This window comes from Phocoena phocoena, chromosome 2 (genome assembly GCF_963924675.1).
Source record: "Phocoena phocoena chromosome 2, mPhoPho1.1, whole genome shotgun sequence".
NCBI lineage: Eukaryota > Metazoa > Chordata > Mammalia > Artiodactyla > Phocoenidae > Phocoena > Phocoena phocoena.
This window is the reverse complement of record NC_089220.1, coordinates 84,687,228-84,710,420: the sequence shown is the minus strand read 5'-3', so window position 1 is coordinate 84,710,420 and position 23,193 is coordinate 84,687,228. Positions and strand designations below refer to the sequence as shown.

The following is a 23,193-nucleotide window of genomic DNA, read 5'->3' as shown; positions in this document are numbered from 1 at the left end:
GTCGTGACTCAGTGCTCCCGCCACAGGATATACTAGCACACCTTCCTGCCTCTTTCATGAGCCTTTCGCCCAAATTCCCCATCTTCGTACTCCATTTCCCACCCCTTTATCTCCAAGACCTTGGGCCTTGGGTCTTGAGTTTTCTGAGATCTTGGTAATACTCAGGTTTTATCTGCTATCCCCACTGCTACACTACATAGGTCAAAGCCCAATGGCCCATATCTTTTGGGGCTGTCATTCTCCCCAATTGCTTCCTCTGCTTTTTGCCTCCATGCCCCAGGATGTGGTGTGAAAGTTGGCTGTCTTCACAATATCCAATAAAACATTAGCTATTATTAGTAGACCACCTTGCACACAGTAGGCACGCCATAAGTAAGTAGACAGACGCCTGTTAAATGAATGAATAATTGCCTCAGAACTTGGCCTGCCCCACAACCAGTAATCAAGGGGATGGCCGTGCCCACAGACATCCTTTCAGGCAGAGAAAGAGCTAGTTCCAAATCCAATCTACCAAATGTTCCCCTCCTCTTTTCCTTGCCTTTACTGTCCCCAGGAGCCTACACTCCAAAGGGCCCTTCCCAGAAGTCCTGGTTGGGGAGGAGGGACAAGCCGCTCAGTGCCCCCTCCAACCCGCCTTCCACTTCCCTGCAGCCTCATTGGATCTTTTCAGGGATTCTCCTGAGCAGCAGGGGCCTGCCTCTTCTTCCTCTTGGCCCCATCAGTGCTTGTTTATTAATTATACTTATGATAACAACAGTAGCAGTGCAGGGCGGCAGCCTCAGACCCAGCTGGGGGTGCCCCCAGGCGGCATCACAGGGAGAAGCGCTGTTAGAGTTGGATGGCAGGGGCCTGAGCCTCCGTTTCACTGAGAGCTCAGGCAATTTTCTGGGGCGTTGTGGGTCAGCTTCAGGACTCTATCCTAAAGGAAAATCCTTGCTCCATTCCAGAATCCACAGTGTCTGAGCTCAGGCTGAGTCGGATCAGGGCAGGCAGACGACAGTCTGGGGCTGAAGCCAGATTCACCGGGGCCACGGCTACTGCGGCAGTGCGGTTGCTGCAGCCCTGAACTTGAGCACTTATCATTTCTCAAGGTCCTCTCCCCCACCTCTCCTCTCTGGAGGGGACTTCAAGTTTCCAGTGAAAGGAAATTGTTGACTCTGGCTGACACTGGGAAGACCCTTCCTAGAAGGTGTTGAACCCAGAGTCCAAACCCAGCCTTTCACTTCCTTTTCACCCCTTATCCCAACCCTCCCCCTGAAACCCATTTCCTGAACTCTGATGAGAATCCCAGCCCAAGGACCATCCTTTGCTACCAGGCAAAATGGGCTTCTGGAACATATCATGAATACCTCTGCATTCTCCACTCACAGCCTTGACAAACTTTCTACCTCAGCTGCAGGGCTGAGGCACATCACTCTCACTCTGGGGCAGCATATTGTCCATGTGGGACCTGGCACCCTGAGTGCCTGCCTCCTCTACCCCTGCTTCTGAACCCCTCTCGATTCCTAGTATTTCTACTTGCAGGGTAAAGAGGACTGTGGGGTCCTGGTCTTCTGACTTTCCAGCTCCTACACAGCATGCTTGCCTTCCTGAGCCCTCACAACCCACTCTTCTTACCCATCTCCCCCATCTTTCTCTCTCTCTCTGGGCACAGTAAAGGAACATACTTTAAGGGTATGAGAGCAGGTGTGATTTTGTGGAAGAGGTGTGTAGGTGGGTGAGAGGGTGTGCATTGTGATGTATGAGGGAGAGTGTGCATTTGTGCAAACTCTAAATGTGACTGATGCTCTGTGGGTGGATGGGGAGAAGATGTGTGTGTGTGACTGGAGGAGGTTGGCTGCCTTTGCAAATACATGCCTGCAAAAATCTCCCTTCCTTTTGTAAATGCATTGCTTGGAAGGAAACTAATCGAATCAACAGGAAATGTATTTGACCTAATGTATGAGCAGATGTCCTAGGAGTTCCTGTCCTCAGAACAGAAGCAGAGCCAGTTATGATCTATCCCAGGAGAGAGGAAGGGCCAGCAGCAGCCCCCTACTATGGGTGGAGCTAGGTTGGGCCTTGGCATCACCCTACTCGTGTGAAATAAGTATTTGCCCACTCTCTGCCTTTTATAATCCACGACTGTCCAAGGAGGCCAAGGAGCCAGAGAAGACAAAGACAAAACTGGAAATGAGAACCACCTGCCCATAGCAGCAGAACATCTTGATGGCAACTTCCAGCAGTCTCAGGAAGTAGCTGCTTCAGCTTTCTCAGAGTTAGGACTCCACCTCCTGTCCCCACCTCAGGGAGTGGCGGGGAACCAGCGTGAGTTATGGGGTCATGGCAGTCTCACTGGCCCTGTGACCAAGGCTATATTCTTTCCCAACTACTGGTTAAAGAGGTAAGAGTTGGGAAGTTCCCTTTAAGGAATGGGGCAGACCACAGACTGTCTGTGTTCCTCATCACCTTAGAGAATGCAGGGAATCTTTGACTTTGGGACTTGGAGCAAAACTGCGTTACAGGTGTGATGTCAGGGGTGCTGGGGGACTATTGCTGTACCTGCCAAACACCCCTTGCCTGAAATCCCTAAGCCATAAACAATGTCACTCCTTGCCCAGTTGATGATGAAGCAGAAAGTAAGTTCCTAGAAAAGACCACACTCTGAAAGGGGCATTTTCAAATGATCAGGTTTTTCCCCAAAAGCAGGTTTAGGAAGTAGGAAGAGAGCAATAAGCTTGGGGTTTCTGAAACAGCAGATGGGTCCAAACGTGTGGAAGAAAAACAGTTGTCCTCTTCAAAATTTCACCTAGGGATGGCCCTGAGAGAAAAAATGTATCTGCGTGTGAATGCCACATATCTGGCTGTCTGTAGTGCTCTTTTTGACCCACTTTAATAGCAACATGGCAATTTAGGCTATTTTCTAAAACCTTTTTTATTATGGAGTATTTTAAACATACACACAAGTAGACAGAAGAGTATAATGACTCCCAAATGTACCCATCATTCTGCTTCAATGATTATCTTAGCCAGTTGTGTTGTATTATCCCCAATTTTTTTTTGTTCTTTTGCTGGAGTTTTTAAAAGCAAATCTTAGCCATATAATTAATTTCAGCTGTAAATATTACACTGTGTATCTGTAACAGACTTAAAAAAAACTCATCCATATATAGATTCAGATGGTTACATACAGAAATAATTATAGATATGTGTATATATAACAGTATACACATATATTTTCTTTGTCAGCTGAGGAGGGCCAAAAAGCCAGACACCCCAGTAGCAATGAGTATACCTTGCACCCAAATCTTGGTTTCTAATACCATTTTCCAATAAAAAGAACCAAGGGTCCTTGGAGAAATGGCTGATTCTAGGACCGGAGGTCCAGTGGTTAGGACTCCTCACTCTCACTGCCAAGGCCCTGGGTTCAGTCTCTGGTGGGGGAACCAAAATCCCACAAGCCATGTGGTGTGGCCAAAAAAACCACACACACACACAGAAAATGATGGGGTTTATCAAAGGGTCAAATATAAATATATATAAGTGAATAAGTTATAATTTATTAATAATTTAAAAGTATATTATAAATTAATAAGTTAATTCATGGGGAGCATAGACAAATCTCCCATGCAGAATTACAAATAATTTATGTAGATACTCCAGCCTCAAGGAGGGGGAGGACCTGGAACTTCCCTGGTGGTCCAGTGGTTAAGACTCCACACTCCCAATGCAGGGGGCCCGGGTTCAATCCCTGGTCAGGTCACTAGATCCCGCATGCTGCAACTAAGACTCGGTGCAGCCAAATAAATAAATATTTTTTTTAAAAAAAGGAGGGGGAGGACCTAAAACCCATAACCTCAGTCTAATCATGAGAAACTCATCAGACAAATCCCAATGGAGGGACATTCTACAAAATACCCTACCAGTACTACTCTAAACTGTCCAAGCCAACAAAATAAAAAAAGTCTACGAAGCTATCACAGCCAAAGGAGCCTAAGGAGTCATGATAACTAAATATAATGTGGTATGCTGGATGGAACAGGAAAAGGACCTTAGGGAAAATTTGAGGAAATCTGAATAAAGTATGGAGCTTAGTAGTAATAGTATGTCAATATTGGTTTTTCAATTCCAACAAATGTACCATATTAGTGTTAGATGCTAATAACAGGGGAAACTGTGTTTGGAGTAAATGGAAGCTTTCTTTTTTTGCAATTCTTCTGTAAATCTAAAGCTATTCTAAAATAAAGTTTATTTGGCACTTCCCTGGTGATGCAGTGGTTAAGAATCCTCCTGCCAATGCAGGGCACATGGGTTCAAGCCCTGGTCCGGGAAGATCCCACATGCTGCGGAGCAAGTAAGCCCATGCACCACAACTACTGAGCCTGCACTCTAGAGCCCATGAGCCACGACTACTGAAGCCTGCGTGCCTAGAGCCTGTGCTCTGCAACAAGAGAAGCCACCGCAATGAGAAGCCTGAGCACCCCAACGAAGAGTAGCCCCACTCACCGCAACAAGAGAAAACCCACATGCAGCAACGAAGACCCAATGCAGCCAAAAATAAATAAATTTAAAAAATAAAATTTATTTTTCAAAAAGAACCACATCCACACCCAATACTTTTTTTTGGCTGCGTTGGGTCTTCGTTGCTGCGCCTGGGCTTTTCTCTAGTTGGGGCGAGAGGGGGCTACTCTTCGTTGCGGTGCGTGGGCTTCTCATTGTGGTGGCTTCTCGTTGCAGAGCATGGACTCTAGGCACGTGGGCTTCAGTAGTCGCGGCTCATGGGCTCCAGAGCACAGGCTCAGTAGTTGTGGCGCACGGGCTTTGTTGCTCCGCGGCATGTGGGATCTTCCCAGACCAGGGCTCGAACCCCTGTCCCCTGCATTGGCAGGCGGATTCTTAACCACTGCGCCACCAGGGAAGCCCCACTTTTTTTTTTAAACACATTTTACTTATTTATTTATTTATTTGGCCATACCACTTGGCTTGCGGGATCTCAGTTCCCCAACCAGGGATTAAACCTGGGCCGTGACAGTAAAAGCACCGAATTCTAACCACTAGACCACCAGGGAACTCCCCATACACAATAAAATCTTTTAAAAATACTTAATATCATATAAAACTCAGTTTGTGTTCAGTTTTCCCAAACAGTCTCAAAAGACGTCATTTTATAAGTTTGTTTGAATCAGGATACAAACAAGGATGACATGTTTAATTGATAATCTCTTAATGTAGTTAGAGGTGATAGTTAGATCTAGATGCCTGACTAGATTCAGCTTCAATTTTTTGGCATGAAGGCTTCCTAGGACATGGTTTGTACTTTCAGTGGCATCATATCAGGGGGCACATTATGTCCAGTGGCCTCACTTTTAGTGATGTTAAGATTCATCAGTAGGTTGAAAAGTTGACCACCTGATCCACCCATACTAAGTTCTCATCAACCTTTTACCTAATAGCTTTATCAGTTATTGATGATTATTGTCTGGAGCGATTGTTTGATTAGTGGTTGCAAACAGTGATTTTCTACATTCATTCTTCCTGCATTTTTGGATCCAATTTCCCTCCCTCATTCACCATAACTTCTGAACAGCCAGTACAATTTGGACCCCAAAGGTTGGCTAAATCCTAGTGGCTGAAATTTACTGCTGCACTTGAAACCAAGAGAACTAAAGAAGGATTCTGTAGAATACTTAGAAAGTTGTTAGAAATGCAAATTCTTGGGTCCTATTGGAGACCTACTGAATCAGAAACTCAGGTGAGGCCCAGAAATCTGGTTTAACAAGCTCTCCAGGTGTTTCTGATGCCTGCTAAAGTTTGAGAACTCCTGGACTAACACTGGCTGCCCTAAGACAGCCTTCAATCAAGCAATGATTTACTAAGGTCCTATGTTCATGGCAGTATGTTGGGTGCTAAGCATTACGGATGCAAAAAAGAAGGCCTGATGCCCCCAAGGAACTCACAGTCTATACAAGGTAACTGGAGACAGTTGATAGTGGGCAGTATGTTCCCAACATGGCACACAAGTGGTGCAGATGGAAGATTCCAAGGAAAGTTCAGTGAGTAGGCCCAGTTGGCAAAAGTTTAGAGCTGATTCCAACCAGGCCTTAAAGGAAGAAAAAGACTGGGGTGGGATGGAAGGAAAAAGAGACATTGGCACGAACAAAGGCAGGATGCTCAAGAAGTGAATCACCCTGCAGGCAATGAGGCTGTTTTCTCCTCTCCTCACTATCACCATTCCTGCAGTGTTTCTTTCCTTGGGCTCACCTTTCCTTTTTCCTGGTTATCTTCTTGCTCGCCCATAATCACACTGGGGAGGTCACAGTCGAGTCTATGCAGGTTTCTATGTGCTGTCCCTGAGCTTGGGAGTGTAGGATGTGGTAATCCGGGCTGGTGAGTGCGGAAGGGCGTCTGCGGAACCCTTTGCCTCTGTCACGGGTGTTGTATATGTACAGAGTGTCCGTCCAGCGTTTCCGCGCTGCGGCGGGACGCGGCAAGCGTAATACCTTCAGGCTCACGACTCCTGAACACCAAGAGGGCAAACCCCTCCCGAGAGTGGGCGGAGACAGGACCTGAAGAGGCGGGGCCGGGCTGCGGGGCGGAAGCTCAGAACTGGTGGCGGCGGAAGCCCGGCCCCAGCTGGGCAAGATGGCGGCGTCCAGGTGGTCCAAGGCCAAGTAGGTGGCTGGGCTAGCGGGACGGACTATAGGAGATCCCGGCGGAGGGCTCTGGTACAGGGTATCCAGTTCTTTGTCGGAGTCTGCCCCAGTGTCTTTGATCTGGCCAGGAGCGGCCGCGGCCTCGTCGGTGCGGAGATCCTGGGCACGGCCCTCCATCCGCGGGCAGCATAGGCTAAGACTCTGTGATTTCTCTTTGTTGACGCGGGTGGCCCAGGAGCGCCCGCGACCGTAAGAGCCCTAGGGGCCCTTGTGGGGCCCGACAGAATATGTCTTGAACTGCTTTGGTGAAATTTATTCCTAAGTATTTTATTCTTTTCGATGCTATTGTAAATAGAATTGTTTTCTTAATTTCGTTTTCTGATTGTTCTTTAATAGTGTATAGAAATACAAATGATTTTTATATATTGATCTTTTATAGCCCAAGGTTTTTAATAATTTGAATACTTTTCGGCCAGGCGTGTTCCCACCAGTATGATACCGAATCACCACTCCCTGGTATGACACATTTATCCGCCTGGCTCCTAATGACATTTTCCTTAGGTCCCGTATGGTTGTTCTTGAAAGTTTTTATCATCCACAGATTGTAAACAATCTAAGGTGGCAGTAAATATTGTTGCTGGGCTATTGACATCAGGGAGAGCTAAGTAAGGAGGGAATGGCAATAAGGTATGAATGGGGAGGAATGAGTCCACCGAACCCAGGGAAAAGGAGTCTTTTCTGATGCACAAAAAAGAGAATCAGAGGGCTTCCCTGGTGGCGCAGTGGTTGAGAGTCCGCCTGCCGATGCAGGGGACACGGGTTCGTGCCCCGGTCCGGGAGGATCCCACATGCCGCGGAGCGGCTGGGCCCGTGAGCCATGGCCACTGAGCCTGTGCGTCCGGAGCCTGTGCTCCGCAACGGGAGAGGCCACAACAGTGAGAGGCCCGCGTACTGAAAAAAAAAAAAAAAAAAAGAGAATCAGGGTTCAGTTGCAGAGGGCCCATCATCTTTACTGCTTCTAGGAGTGAATGAGAGTGAATTCCCTACACTGAAGCAGTGCTGGAATCCCACAAGGGAGGCAGCTGGAGTGTCAAGATGCTGTCGAGACCAAAGCCAGGGGAGTCCGAGGTGGACCTGCTGCGCTTCCAGAGTCAGTTTCTTGCAGCTGGTGCAGCCCCAGCAGTACAACTGGTGAAGAAAGGAAGTAGGAGTGGTGGTGATGCTAACCCGGACAGGCCTCCACTGCAGGATCATCGGGATGTGGTGATGCTGGACAGTGAGTGGCTGTGGGTATGAGGTTGAAAAGGAGAGCGGTACAACTTCAGGGTCTCTCCCTCTTCCTGATGTGGCTGGATTCCCCATCATTATTTCAAAACTGTGTAACCCCTGTTGCTGCAGCCCCATTTTACATATGAAGAAACGGAGGCTCAAAGAGGTTAAATACCTTGCCCAAGGTGACACAGCTTGAGCCAGCGCTGCACAGCAGCTGCCTTTCTTTCTTTGGCTTTCTCCTAGCCCTCAGTCTCTTCCTGGGAAGATATGAGTAACCTCACATCTGGGTTTTTTTCTTTCTCAGATCTCCCAGATTTGCCCCCAGCTTTGGTTCCTGGTCCCCCAAAGAGAGCCAGGCCCAGCCCCGGCCATCCCCTGCCTGAACATGAGGACCCTGAAGAGAGGCTGAACAGGCATGATAAGCACATCACTGCTGTCTTGACTAAGATTATTGTGCGTCTCACCCTGGTTGAGTGGGGCAAGGCATCCAAGGGCAGAAAGGATGTTGCGTGTGGGTGGTGAGCCTTACTGAGCAGAGAGTGATTCAGAAAGATGGGACTTTATCCCCGTGCAGTCAGGTTGGGGGCTGGTTTAGAATCACTATGGCTTAAGAAGCAAGATGGGTTCATGACTCCCTAGGGTGAGGTTCTAGTCATGTAGAACTGAGGCTAGGAGGATAGGGTCCAGCCTGGGGAAATCTCTGTATCTTCACTGCTTTGTACTTTGTTGCTGCAGGAACGAGATACAAGTTCAGTGGCTGTGAATCTGCCTGTGCCCTGTGGCATTGCTTTCCCTCCTGTATTCCATCGCTCACAGGGGAGACAGGTAGGCAGCGGTGACCTCACATGGTGTTTAGGGGAGGACAGTCTTGTGAGCATCATAGTGCATATTCCCCAGGTAGATAATCTTAATAATGATAAGCAATTCCATTGTTAAAACAGCATCACACTAAGCACTTTACATGCATTACTTCATTTGATCCTTATAACAGCCATGTAATATAGGTATCATTATCTCTATTTTTCAGATAAGGAAACTGATAACTTTTGCAACACCACACATCTAATAGATAGAAGAGCCAGAAATCCAACCCAAGTCTGTCAGACTTCAAAACCTATGCTTCTATAGAGCCCTGCTTTCTCTGAGGACTAGGGTTGTGACCCTTGGAGATTAAGCAAGTCTCTTATATCTCTCTTTGTTCCAGCGACCTTGGTATAAAGAGGTTGAGAAGAGAATGGGGTAATGAGCATCAGTCACCTGGGTTTTCTTTTTGCCCCATAGGGGAAGCCAGCAACATCTGGTAAGAGAAGTATCTTTGCCCAGGAAATTGCAGCAAGGAGAGCATCTGAAGCCAAGGTCCCACCAGTTGGAGAAGTTGCATCTACCTTGCACCCACCAGAGGGTGAGCAGGGTTTGAAGAGGTTTGGGCTCAGTCTTTTTGTAATACACATTTGTAGAGTCATCTTTGGATATACATCTTCCCTGCCTCAAATCTGAAGTGCATTTGAGCCATCTAAAGAGGAGCCATCCAATATCTCCACTTAGACTATTGAGTATGGGCAGCTTGGGTCCACATCTGGGTCTCAGGTGCAGGGAGAAGGCAGGGCATTACTTGACTGTAGGAGAAAGGAAGGGGATAGAAGTGTCTGGTAGAGACTGTAAAATAAAGACGTAGGCCAAGATTCTTTTAATGGTGCAAATTACTAGCAGAAGAGCTGGGGGCAGGCCCCTGGAGGCAGACGGCTGCCTAGACATCCAAGAGAAGAGTCAGAAAGTGGGATGTTTCTGAGAGAAACTTCTAAGTCCAAGGGGAAAAATGAGTAGAGAGGTCATCACCCCAACCCAGCCCCAGGATGCCCTGGAGTCTTGTGCCAAACCCAGGGGGGTCTCCACTCTGTGCCTGGGAAAACTCTGGGGCTTCCATCTGTCTCCAGAGCTAATGGGATTAGAGAAGAGGGACAGAAGGCCCAGTTGGGGTGAGGCAATGAAACTGATCGTATCCTTCTTCCAGGTGCTGCAACCTGTGAGGCACTCACACCTAGGGAGCAGGGCAGCCAGCTTCCATGGAACAGCTACAGCTTCCAGGGACCCCATCTGGTTACAGGGAAGGGGCTCAAAAGCCAGGAGGCTGAGCAGGAAGCCCAGACCATCCATGAAGAGAATGTAGCAAGACTGCAAGCCATGGCTCCGGAGGAGATCCTGCAGGAACAGCAGCGGTTACTGGCTCAGCTTGGTACGGGTACCAGCCTTTCCTGCCAAGACCGGGCTAGGAAGTTACTATCATTTATTGAGGAAGGCTCACTGTGAGTGCCAGGCAGAGGACTTTAACACATTTCATTTTATCCTCAAACTGTTCCTGTGAGGTCGGTGGTACTAACCTCATTTATGTATGAAAAGATAAAAACAAAAAAAACTGAGGCTCAAAACTAAGAAATTCTCCCTCAGGTCACACAGCCTGGTGCCACATCCTGTTAATGAACACCAATGAGATATAAACCCAGTTCTACCTGGTCTCATGGGCTGTGTTCTTAACCATTATACCATGTATACTGTACTACTGTAGTGTAGTATACACTATTTTGGCTGTACTCTAGTACAACTACAGGGTACTCTATTATGTGATGCTGTGCTATACTACACCTCCCTCCTAGTTTCTGTTCACCAAAACAATAGTGCCAAGTCAATCTGTTCCAAACTATGTATCTAGCACTTATATAGAGCATACCATATATTAGTTTTGTTTTCTTTTTTTTTTTTTGCTGCTCTGGGTCCTCATTGTTGCACACAGGCTTCCTCTAGTTGCAGCAAGTCGGGGCACCACTCTTTGTTGTGGTGCGCGGGCTTCTTATTGCAGCGGCTTCTCTTGTTGCAGAGCATGGGCTCTAGGTGCGCAGGCTTCAGTAGTTGTGGCACACGGGCTCAGTAGTTGTGGCTTGTGGGCTCTAGAGCGCAGGCTCAGTAGTTGTGGCACACGGGCTTAGTTGCTCCGAGGCATGTGGGATCTTCCCAGACCAGGGCTTGAAACTGTGTCCCCTGCATTGGCAGGTAGAGTTTTAACCACTGCGCCACCAGGGAAGTCCCCATATATTAGGTTTTTAGTGAATATTTGTGCATAAATAAATAAATAAAATAGTTGAAAGTGAGAAACTATTCCCCTAAATGCCTTCTTTTTGGCCCTCGTCAACATTGATTCATTTATTCCACAGCCACTTACTTTGGGCCTCTGACCTGAGGCCAAGCACAGGGATGGGCAGACTGGCCTGGACCAGGGGACTGTGAAGAGTGGAGGAATAGGTGGGCAGGCAGGTCCCAGTGACAGATATGGGTCATCGAGGCTGCAAGAGAGCCCCGGGGCTTAGGCCAGGGCTGGGAAGTGGCTTGTCTTGGCCTTGGCGCCCACAGACAGGCAGTATTAAGCAGATTTCAGGTGTATAGAGGCTGGGGAGGATCTGCCCCCACCCATTCTCCCCTCTATGCTCTCTTCTAGATCCCAGCTTGGTTGCCTTCTTGAGATCTCACAGCCGCACCTGTGAGCAGGTAGAAGAGAAGGTCATGGAGGAGCAGAGGCCAGGAGGTCGCTCTGCTGAGGTCACTGGAGAGGAGCCCATCATGCCAACTTCTGCCAGTGAGCCCAGGCAGGAAGATAAGCTGGAGCCAGGAGCCCCAGGTTTGGAGGAGGAGGGGACTTCTGGGGAATAAAAGTAGAGGAAAATATTCCTTCTCCTAGGCCTGGCAGATGGGAAGAGAGAGAATCTTCTCTGTCCTTGAACATCTAACGTTAATCTTTATTATTGGCTTGAAATCAGTCTTCATTTGCTGATGCATATATTCTTCCTGCATGTGCTTCCTGTTTTCCTGTCCTGTTACTGCTCCTTCTCCCCCTTCCCTGGTAAGAGACAGCACAATGTGATGGCTGAATGGCCCCCTCCCTCTCCAGACCATCTGCCCCCTGCCTTTGCAGTAGCTGCCCCAGCTCTGGCTCCATCCATCCCACAGTTCTTTCTGCCTCTGCTCTCAGTGTTGGGAGGATAATGGCAGGGTGGTGGGAGAGGGAGGGTCTGACGCAGGTCTTGTGAACATGCCAGACCTGAAGCAGAGAGGCCAGTGGGAGCACTCATCTTCCAGGAACTGGATGATTTTATTAGTGATTAACAAAAGAAGAATTGAATTAGGAGAGCCGGGAACCTACTGCCCCTGGATGAACTCTAGGCCAGTTGAGCAGGTTGGATGGGGGTGGGGGGGTGGTGAGGAAGGAGGAGGATATTGCAGGTGTGTGTTTCTGTATCTTGCTCTGCTGAAGTATAGCTGCCCCCTCCTCATTGTCTCCACTCCCCTGCTCCTTTAGAAGGTCGGTACTAGAGAGTGGAGAACTGTGGTTTCCCTGCTGTATGTGGTCCTGCCTTCCTCCTCTGCTTCCTCTCTCTTCTCTTCCTTATCTCCTCCGCTTCCTCTTTCCTCTCCCAACAAACCTTTGGGGGCAGAAAGGGGCTAGAGCCCAGGACGGGGTGTGTTCTGCCATATCAGGCATTCCAGCCCCTGGGCTGTGCCATTAGTCATAGCTCTAGGCAGAGGCTGCCAGACCCTTGGGCAGAGGTGGATGTGGCAGCTTCTGGATGATGGCTGGGACCCCAGTGGATCAGTGAGCTGAGCCCCTTAGGGAATACTACCTGCTTCCATCTCCCCAGCTCTGGCACTGCCCGTGACTCCCCAGAAAGAATGGCTGCACATGGACACTGTTGAGCTGGAGAAGCTCCATTGGACCCGAGACCTGCCTCCACTCCGACGGCAGCAGACTCAGGAGGTGAGGAGAGCCAGCTGGCCTACAAGGGCAAGGTGGGGTGGCAGTGAGTGGGGCTGCTGTCTTGCACCCAGAACTTAGGCTTTTCTTTTCCCCCAAGCTGGAGAAACATCTCTCCTAGTGCTCACCCCCCTCTTCCTGCCTGGTCTCTAAGGCCAGAGGAGCCCCACTTCTGGTCAGAGGTAGAGTCAGGTCCTACATCCTGAGAGGCCTGGGATTACAGGTGAGGAATGGGTGTGGGGAAGTTGCTGGTGCCCCCAGCCCATAGTTCTCTTTCTGTACCCATTAGAGGATGCAGGCCCGATTCAGTCTTCAGGGAGAGCTGCTGGCCCCCAGCGTGGACCTTCCCACCCATCTGGGCCTACATCACCATGGAGAGGAGGCGGAGGTGAGGCGTGGGGTCCAGGGAGTACTGGGCAGCTCTCAGCAAGTGCTTTTAACAACCATGTGGAGAAGGACTGCTGTTCAGCTGCCTTGGCCCTTCTGTGCACCCTATTCCAGTTCACGGCCTTACTGTCTTTTCAGGTTTTTTTTTTTTAATATTTATTTATTAGTTTGTTTGGCTACACTGGTCTTCCTTGTGGCATGTGGGATCTTCATTGCCACATGGGGGATCTAGTTCCCTGACCAGGGATCGAACCCGGGCCCCCTGCATTGGGAGCGCAGAGTCTTAACCATCGGACCACCAGGGAAGTCCCTGTCCTTTCAGTTCTTAGGCTTGAAATCTTTCTCCTTGTTCCCTCACATTCCAGTCAGTCGCCAGAACTTGCCAGTTCTGTTTGTCACCTCCCTACAGTGCTTCCTCGATCAGAGCCTTGATCCCTCTGGTCTGTTCAGTCGCCATGTTCCACTCACTCCGTCTTGCTGTTCGCTTGCTCCCCAACGGGTCTGCTGTAGTGATTTCCCCTGGCCCAGCTCAGGCTGTCCCTTGCCTCAGAAAGTTTCCTCGCTCAGGGAATTCTCCCAGAATAAGGTCTTGGCTCCTCAGCACGACAGAACAGCCTTCCACCATCTGTCCCTGCTGACCCCACCGCTCTGCATCCCTCACTTCTGCTGCACATTCTGTTGCCTGCTCCCCACATGCCCGCTGTGCTCAAGGACCTCCAGGGCTCAGTTCCTGAAGCCCACTCCAGGGAACGCCTTTCCCCTCTGCTCCATGCCAGGCCATCAGAGCTCTACCCACCCACTGAGACCACAGCACTTTTCCAGGTGCCCCTTCTCTCTGTCTCCTGTTCTCTGGTTGCAAATTAAACACCGATTACTACATTCCTCCCAAACTGCCTTATGCTATGGTTACTTGTACGCCAGTCTTATTTTCTTTACCAGTTTGAGGGTCCACGGAGAGCAGAGGCAAGAGACATCACTTACTTTTCTTTGTCTTCACCGTGGCATCTGACTCAGTGCATGGCAGATAGGGGTTGCCACGTATTTGTTGGTGGGTGCTGCCCTGTGTCTTGGCTCCTTCTGACTTCTTGTCCCTGTTCCAGAGAGCAGGGTACTCCCTTCAGGAGCTGTTCCACCTGACGCGCAGCCAGGTGTCCCAGCAGAGAGCACTAGCGCTGCATGTGTTGGCCCAGGTCATCGGCAGGGTGAGTGGACTGTTGGCCTCATCCTGCCCGCCCCCCTCCCCTTAGACTTTCCCACCTCCTGCCTGTTTCACTCTGACTCACTGGCCCATACACCAGCTGTGTGTGGGTCACACTGAGAACAGGATAAACCCAGGGTCCTAGCTGGACAAGTAAAGGGTTTAGGACAGAGACTGTAACTTCAGCGTATTCAGCAAGGTTTTATCCTCCTGCCCTCAAGGCCCAGGCTGGCGAGTTCGGGGACCGGCTAGTGGGCAGTGTCTTGCGCCTCCTTTTGGATGCTGGTTTCCTCTTCCTGCTGCGCTTCTCTCTGGATGACAGAGTGGATGGGGTCATCGCAGCTGCTGTCCGGGCTCTTCGGGCTCTGCTGGTGGCTCCTGGAGATGAGGTACAACAGGCATAGGAATGAGGCTTCAAGGCATTAGGGTCCCTACGCCTTCTGCTGGGGCTGCCCTCGTTGATGAGGCTTTGCCAGGCAGAGCACAGAATGGGGTGGCTGTGTCACTACCTTCTAAAGGCCCCAAAGCCTAGGAGCCTTGCCTCTCTGTCCTTTGTGCGTGGCTTTTGCCCTCTACTTCTGGACCCGCTTTCTGGCCTGATGCCTTCTTCCTCTTCCCACCTTCACACTCTTTCCTCTGGCAGGAGCTCCTCGATAGCACCTTCTCTTGGTACCATGGAGCTTTGGTGTTCCCTCTGATGCCCAGCCAGGAGGACAAGGAGGACGAGGATGAGGATGAAGAGCCCCCAGCAGAAAAGGCAAAAAAGAAGAGCCCGGAGGAAGGAAACCGGCCTCCACCTGACCTGGCCCGACATGATGTCATCAAGGTAAAAGTGCTGGGGCAGCTGCACTTGTCCCATGACCTCCGGGGCCAGCACATGTTGGGCAGGAGGGGTCATCAAGGCCTAGGGTCCAGTTGCATTTGGTAGTGGGTTTGTGTCTCTGATCCTCAGGGGCTCCTGGCCACCAACCTGCTGCCTCGGCTACGCTACTTGCTGGAGGTGACCTGCCCAGGACCTTCTGCGGTCCTTGACATCCTGGCTGTGCTCATCCGCGTGGCCCGGCATTCCCTGGAGTCAGCCACAAGGGTGAGAAAGAGGAGGCAGGGACTGGGCAAAGAGCCTAGCTAGGCCTGGTCTTGACCCTCAGCCTCCTTACCTCCTTTTTCGTCCTGGCCTGCACAGGTCCTGGAGTGCCCTCGGCTGATAGAGACTGTGATTCAAGAGTTCCTGCCCACCAGCTGGTCCCCTATGGGGGTGAGGCCTACCCTCAGTCTACACAGAGTGCCCTGTGCTCCTGCCATGAAACTTCTTCGTGTCCTGGCCTCGGCTGGTAGGAATATTGCTGCCCGGCTGGTAAGCAGAACACAGGGCAAGGGATGGCGGCTTGAGACAGGGCTGGGCTGGGGGCTAAGCATAGCCCTTGCACTCTGGGTGGCCCAGTCATGCCATCTTTCTCTTCGTATCTGTTCCAGTTGCCTAGAAATGGAACAGAAACCCCCAGGCAGGAACCTAGTCACCTGGAGCCTAGTGTATCCTGTAGGCCTGCTCTGCTCTCATGGGAAGGGAAGGTTCCCTGTTCCCTGGACCCAGGCCAGAAGGGCCACATACAAATAGGCATAGCCAAGGTGCCCAGCAAGTGCTTGCTAAAAAGAAGGATGGAAGGAGAGAGGAAGGGAGGGATGGATGAGATAGTTTCACCCTAGCCTAGAACCATGACCCTCTGGCACCAGAGGGGCCTCAACAGGGATGAGTTGAGCCAGTCTCTGTAGTGAGAGAACCTGAGGCCTGGAACTTTGGGCTCCCAGCTGATCCTGATCCCCAGACTCTCTGCCCAACCCCAGCTGAGTGGCTTTGATCTCCGGAGTCGCCTGTGCCGCTTTATAGCTGAGGCTCCCCAGGATCTGGCCTTGCCCCCAGAGGAAGCCGAGACACTGAGCACTGAGGCCTTCCGTCTGTGGGCCGTGGCAGCCTCCTACGGCCAGGGCGGTGACCTTTACAGGTGAGGAGAGACAAGGGTAGGCTCCCTCACAGACCCCTCCAGCTCTGCACTCTGGCCTTGATCAAGGTTCAAGCTCGGAGGGAGGCTGAGTATGAGAAAGAGGTGATTCTGGGAGAAAGGAAGAAAATTTGGGAGTCAGGACTAGCCGGGGGAGAGTGGAACAAAGCTGGGTTAACCCCATTCTGTGCACCCCAGCTTGGTATCTTGGTGAAATCAGATTTAAATTCCCTCTTGTGGTGGAAGCCTTGAGGGGCTACCTCCTTCCCTTCAGCCCCCAGCCTTCCTTCTTGAAACCTTCCCAGAGTCCGCAGCCCTGGGCCTCCCTCCTGCTCCTCCTCAGCCAGACTGCAGATGCCCGGGGCCGGGCCTTGCTTTGTGTCTTCTGTTTCCATCTCCCTTCTCACACTGAAGGGCGGTCCTTCTCCCCACTCACCAGGGAGCTGTACCCTGTGCTGATTCGAGCCCTGCAGGCTGTGCCGAAGGAGCTCAGCAGCCCCTCTCCTCAGCCCCTGGCTCTGCAGAGGGCAGCCTCACTGCTCACCGTCCTCACCCAGCTGACCCTAGCCGCCGGTAGCACCACCCCTGAGCCCAGAAGGTAGGCTCTAGCCCTGAGTCGCTGGCGGTGACATCCTGTCGGGAGCTCTGGGACCGGTGGGAGTGCTCCTCCACAGGGAGAGGGCGGCCAGAGCTTCGAGGGGAGTCCAGGCAGCCAGATCCTCACAGTGGCCCCTTGTGGCTCTCCTGTAGTGACTCTGCTGAGGCCAGTGTGTCGTCCACTCCTTCCTCAATCACTTGGACGCAGGTGTCTGGGCTCCAGCCTCTCGTGGAGCCTTGTCTAAGACAGACCTTGAAGTTGCTGCCCACACCTGAGACGTGGAGTGCCCTTGGCCCAGTGCCCACTGCCTGCCTGCTCTTCCTGGACGCTTACTACCAGGCCTGGAGCCAGCAGGTGAGTGTTGCCTGCCTGCCTTCCACGCTGCCCTGGGTGCCCTGCCTTCATCTTAGCATTCCACCCTCGTTCTCCCTCTGTCTCCACCTCTCCATACCTGCCTCCCCATTTCCACCTTTTCCCTCCTACCTTTCTTCCTCTTTCCACCTCCATGTCCAGTGGAGCTTCCAAGGAGTCGTGTTGGTAGGGACCGTAGAACCGCAAACAGCAGCTTGGCCTCCCTGGAGCCTTTATGCTCTCTCAAGACCCTAGACAGTGGGTGCCAGGGAAACCTCAGGGTCTCCTCTGCCTCTAGAAGGGGCAGAAGGCAGAAGCCTCTAAACACTGACTCTTGGCCACTCGGAATCATGGGCTTGGCCTGGGTACATGGGGTCCAGGAGAATGGGGGTCCTGGACCATCAGCTCAGTGAGTGTCTTGGTCTTCCAGCCAGGCTTGTGCCCAGGGGATTGGCTTCAGGACATGGAGCGCCTGTCGGAGGAGCTGCTGCTGCCCCTGCTGAGCCAGCCTGCTCTGGGCAGACTGTGGGATTCGCTGGGGTGTGTACTGTGTGCGGTTGTGGAGCTGGGGGTGGGGCGGGGAGGCGGCAGTTTCGCTCCTTGTGGGTTCCTACGCCTGGCTCCCTGGTCCATCCCAGGTGGAACCCCCCAGCCTGAGGGAAACCTGAATCCCTAGCAGGCAGCGACTGGGGGCTCCAGGGAACGTGGGCTCTGTCTGCACGGCCACGTTTCCGCTAGCCTTGGTCGCAGACCAAGCAGCTGTTTCCAGCCCGGCACATATCAGGCCAGAGCCCCCCTCAGTGTCTCCATTCTGCTTCCAGGTGCTGCTCCCCTCTCTGCAACCCACAGTCCTGTGCTCCGGCCCCTGAAGCTCTCCCCAGCCTCGTGTCACTGGGCTGTGCAGGAGGCCACCCTCCTCTTAGTCTGGCTGGCTCAGCCTCCCCCTTCCCATTCCTCACGGCCCTCCTCTCTCTTTTCAACACCCTGGGCTGGATCCACAAGGGCCTGTGTGGCCAGGTGAGCGCTGGGCGCCTGGTTAGGGGGGCAGGGGACCAAGATGGCAGGAGTCAGAAAGGGGAAGGGCACCCCTTGGGGAAGAGAGGCCTCTTCTGCCAGCACCCATTTCTCTGAGTTTAGCTGGGGAAGGGGCAGCTAGGGAGCCCTAGAGGGCATCAAAGTCACCTTGTGAATCTGAAGCTTGCTTTTCCTCAGCTGGCTGCCGTATTGGCTGCCCCAGGACTGCAGAACTACTTCCTCCAGTGTGTGGCTCCTGTGGCTGCTCCACACCTCACACCCTTCTCCGCGTGGGCCCTGCGCCATGAGTACCACCTGCAGCACCTGGCACTCGCCCTGGCCCAGAGAGCGGTGGGTGCCCCCAACCCCCATCCCTCTGTCCACCCCACCCCCCCATTATCCCCATCCTGCTTCTCTGGAGCTTGTGCTGCTTCTGGCAAGCCGTGCAGTTCTACTTGCCTGCAGACATGCCCAGGCCCTATGCCCATCAGCATATATTCTCTTCCTCACTTCTCTTTGCTTTGTCCCCCCTCACCGCCTCTGCCTACTCCTCCCCCTTCCCCCCTTTTCTGTCCACAGGCAACACTCCAGCCAGTGTCAGCCACCAGTGCTGCCCTCTATCACAGCATGGCCTTGGCCCTGCTGAGCCGGCTGCTGCCCGGAAGCGAGCACCTCGCCCATGAGCTACTGCTGAGCTGTGTGTTCCGGCTGGAGTTCCTCCCGTAAGTCCGGGGTTGGTGGCATCAACTGAGCCCTTTGAGAGGCTGCTGTGGTGGTTGACAGAGCAGCCCTGAATTTGGGGCCAGGAGACCTGGGTTTCTTTCTCCTTCTTCCATGGATTACGCTTAACCTGTCTGAGTTTCTATTTCCTCATTAGTAAAGTGAGGATGAGGATAATATGCTAGAGTATTATTATGAGACTTCTGTGACTGTATGGCTGAAAAATGGTTCTAAACTAGCTGTACGCTTATAATAGCTAAGTGTTACCCAGTGCTTACTCCTTGTCCGGTACTCCTTTAACCGTTTGTCTCTATTTTAATTGTTTTACCTGTACCATGAGAGTGTATTATTATCATTATTATCCCCACTTTACTCTGAGGAAACTGAGGCACAGAGAAGTTCTGTAAACTTGCACCTGGGTAACTGGCTCTAGTGCCCATCCTCTTAACTGCTATACACACTACATGGAAGGTTATTAGGGGAACAGGGAGGAGCGGGATTGGACCTAGGAGCCTCTGGGAAACCCTGGAGAGCTGGCATGGCCTTGTGGGTTCTAGCCCTCATTTTTGGCTTTTGGGTTCTGTTACAGGGAAAGAGCATCAGGGGGTCCGGAGGCAGCCGACTTCTCTGACCGGCTGTCCTTAGGGAGCTGCGGGGACCTTGGGTGTGGGCGAGGGACTCTACTAGCTCAGGCCTGCCAGGACCTCCCCAGCATCCGCAGCTGCTACCTGACCCACTGCTCACTGGCCCGAGCCAGCCTGCTAGCCTCTCAAGCCTTGCACCGAGGGGAGCTCCAGCGAGTCCCAGCCCTGCTGCTCCCTGTGGCTAAGGAGCCTCTGCTGCCCACTGACTGGCCTTTCCTGCCATTGATTCAACTCTACCACCGGGCCTCAGACAGCCCCTCGGGGCTTCCTCCTGACACTGTGGGCACAGCCATGCGCGCCCTGCAGTGGGTGCTAGTCCTGGAGAGCTGGCGCCCCCAGGCCCTCCGGGCTGTGCCTCCTGCTGCCCGCCTGGCACGGCTCATGTGTGTGTTCTTGGTGGACAGTGAATTGTTCCGGGAGACCCCAATACAACGTCTGGTGGCAGCCCTCCTGGCCCGGCTCTGCCAGCCTGAAGTCCTACCAAACCTCAACCTGGATTGCCCACTTCCTGGCCTGACGTCTTTCCCGGATCTCTATGCCAACTTCCTGGAGCATTTTGAGGCTGTGTCTTTTGGGGACCACCTCTTTGGGGCCCTGGTTCTCTTCCCCCTGCAGCGTCGGTTCAGCGTCACCTTGCGCCTTGCCCTCTTTGGGGAACACGTGGGAGCCTTGCGAGCTCTGGGCCTGCCTCTGACCCAGGTACTTTCTCAGCCCAGCAGGGCCCACCATGGGCATCCTGTCCTGGGCCTTGCAGGCAGTCCTGAGCCGCGGGGAGCCTTGGTGGACCTCAGGTTCCTTATCTTACCTCTTGGAGGCTTTGAGGAGATTAAGAGAATACATGAAAAGGGTTTACTGTGGTGTCTGGCATACAGTAGGTGTTCGTTATTATTAAAAAGGCACGGCTCCTTGCTTATGAGGTGCTACAGTCTAGATAAGAGATGTACTAAAACCAACATAGTTCTCAGTATTCAGATTCTAGGTGTTAAGTCAGGATTCAGAGAAGGGAAAGATCAAAGTGGGCTTCCCACAAGGAGAAGCCTTTGTGGAAGAAGTGGGGATTGATCTGGACATGGAAAATTGGGTAGAATTTGGATTATTAAGGAGAAAGATAGAATGTACCTAGTGGAACAGCATAAGCAAAAGCTCAGAGGCAGGAAGGAATATGACAGGATGGGAAGAGGAAGGAGTCTATGACAGATACCAGCTTGGGAACTTGTTGGAAACAAAGCTAATAAAGTCTTAGAGGGCCTCAGATATCAGGTTAAGGAGTTAAACTTGTAAGCTGTAAAGAGTTACTAATTTTTTTTAAGATTTGTTTTTTTATTTTCATTATAACTTATTTTGGTAAGCTTGAAATACAAACATTTTAATATACATATGTAAGATATAAATGTATATTTTGTATAAAAAACTAAAAAGAAAATATAGTTTTAAGAATTAAAAAGAACATTACAGGGAATTCCCTGGGGGTCCAGTGGTTAGGACTCCATGCTCTCACTGCCAAGGGCCCGGGTTCAGTCCCTGGTCAGGGAACTAAGATCCCACATGCCGCATGGTGTGGCCAGAAAAAGAATAGATTAAGGGAAAAAAAGAACTTTACAGTTATCCATAATCCCACTGCCCAGTAGTAATTATTTTGATTTACCTTTTTTCAGTCTTTTTTTTTTTTTGGCGGCACCTCGCAGCATGTGGGATCTTAGTTCCCTGACCAGAGATCAAACCCGTGCCCACTGAATTGGGAGTGCAAGTCCTAACCACTGGATCACCAGGGAAGTCCCTGTGCATATATATTTTTATAAAATTAGGATCACTGCATAATGTTTTCTTCATTGAATGTTAGGTAGTAAGCATTTCTCACATCATTAAATAAGAAATCAACGTTTTTATTATTATATCATAATCCATCGTGCAAGTGCGTCCCAGTTTATTTTATCAGAACCCCTTAGTGGGCATGAAAGTTGTTCTGACTTTTTGCTATTTTAAGTAACACCGTGATAAACACCATTGGACATAAACTCCTAATCATTTCTGCGTAGAATTAAGAATAATTTTTTTAGAAACAGAATTACTATTCCAAAGAACATTAACTTTTGAAAGGTTTGCTAATAGAATTGAGCAGCTGAACATGACATTTTGAAAGTTTTAAGTAGATTAATCAAGTAGTAGTTGCAGTAGAAATTCACAGCTCCTTCTCAGTTTCCCAGTTTCCGCTGCTTTTGAGCTCTTTAGTCTTTAACCTTGATCCTTGTGATACAGAGGGATGGATGTCTGTCTAGGACCGGATCTCTGCCCTCGTGATTTGTTTCATGTGACCATCAACCATCCACCCTGTTGTCCAGTGATACACATTCCACCCTGACCCTCAGCTTGTCTCATTTCCCCTGTCACAGTTGCCTGTGTCCCTGGAGAGCTACACAGCGCCTCCTGAAGACAACCTGGCCCTCCTTCAGCTTTACTTCCGGGCTCTGGTTACTGGTGCGCTCCAATCACACTGGTGCCCTGTGCTCTATGCTGTGGCTGTGGCTCATGTCAACAGCTTCATCTTCTGCCAGGACCCAAAGAGCTTGGTAAGTTACGTCCCCATCTCCAGAGGGAGGGAAGGAACCTGCAGTTGAACTGAGCCAGCTGGGGAGGAGGTGAGGTCCAGGCCAGGCGAGTGATAGGCCTGTGGCCTGGTGCCACCACTCCCTCTTCTGCCTCTAGGATGAGGTAAAGGCTGCCCGCAGGAGCATGTTGCAGAAAACTTGGCTGCTGGCAGATGAGGTAGGGCGGGGCACATCTTGGAGGGTGGGAGAATGGAGGGTCTTGGGGAACAGAGATCTCAACAGGATCTCACTACCCACTTCATAAAGTTTCTTCCTTCTCTGCAGGGTCTTCGGCAGCACCTTCTCCACTATAAGCTTCCTAATTCTGCCCTTCCAGAGGGTTTTGAGCTGTATCCCCAGTTGCCCCCTCTGCGTCAGCAGTACCTCCAGAAACTGATCTCAGGGGTGCTCCAAAATGGGGTTTCAGAGACCTAGTATAGCTGCTGCAGAGGAAGAGATGGATACATTCTCCTGGGGTTCACCAACAGATGCCTGGACAGAGAGAAGGGCTTTGTGTCCTAAGAGTGTGCAGGAAACAATAGAGCAGAAGGCTTGCCTTTCTAGGAGCAAGCTCTTTGAGCTTTTTTGGAGATTGGTGAGCCTACCCTTATGTCCTGATATCTGGAGCTCAGGATCTGGGGCTTCTGAGGGTCTGTGCTGGGAGTGAGGGTGACTTAGCTATATACCCCTTCTTGGGGACAAGACCTACTAACTACACCTCTTCCTCTCCCCACTTCAGGCCAGGGTATATGAATACTGGAGCTGAGCATTGAAATAAAGAATTTTTTTATCTTCTGGGAATTTGATTTGGACTGATTTCAGATGTACTAGTTCAGGATTGGTATTGAGGAATGGGTTATCTCTGGGGGAATCAGGGCCACTGTGAGAGACATGGGGGAGGAATCATGAATGGGAGGTGAAAACTGAGTCAACATCTGGGACAACAAAAATGTGGGTCCCAGTTCTGGAGTGAAGCCAGGCCAGGGCGGTGCTCTTG

General features: G+C 51.2%; 1 protein-coding gene across 1 annotated transcript; it reads left to right on the top strand.

The window, feature by feature from the left end:
• The first annotated feature begins 6,596 nt into the window (after positions 1–6,596).
• Positions 6,597–22,994, top strand: RPAP1 (RNA polymerase II associated protein 1). Its single transcript, XM_065871245.1, has 25 exons — positions 6,597–6,650; positions 7,655–7,908; positions 8,209–8,357; positions 8,640–8,729; positions 9,186–9,306; positions 9,916–10,137; positions 11,392–11,571; positions 12,590–12,705; positions 12,992–13,090; positions 14,190–14,291; positions 14,509–14,676; positions 14,931–15,113; positions 15,240–15,374; positions 15,471–15,641; positions 16,130–16,287; positions 16,724–16,882; positions 17,035–17,236; positions 17,664–17,773; positions 18,055–18,250; positions 18,446–18,598; positions 18,827–18,969; positions 19,557–20,310; positions 22,002–22,178; positions 22,315–22,374; positions 22,482–22,994. Exons 2-25 carry the CDS (start codon positions 7,728–7,730, stop codon positions 22,629–22,631), a joined length of 4,179 nt encoding a protein of 1,392 aa, XP_065727317.1. The 5' UTR covers positions 6,597–6,650; positions 7,655–7,727; the 3' UTR covers positions 22,632–22,994.
• The last annotated feature ends 199 nt before the right edge of the window (positions 22,995–23,193 follow it).

What these genes read in the sequence shown, in the direction of transcription:
- RPAP1 (XM_065871245.1), top strand. Translation starts at nt 7,728, where the DNA reads ATGCTGTCGAGACCAAAGCCAGGGGAGTCCGAGGTGGACCTGCTGCGC. An exon ending in CAGGGCGGTGACCTTTACAG is followed by an intron (nt 16,288 to 16,723) that starts GTGAGGAGAGAC and finishes CCCACTCACCAG; the next exon opens with GGAGCTGTACCCTGTGCTGA. An exon ending in TCGCCCTGGCCCAGAGAGCG is followed by an intron (nt 18,599 to 18,826) that starts GTGGGTGCCCCC and finishes TTCTGTCCACAG; the next exon opens with GCAACACTCCAGCCAGTGTC.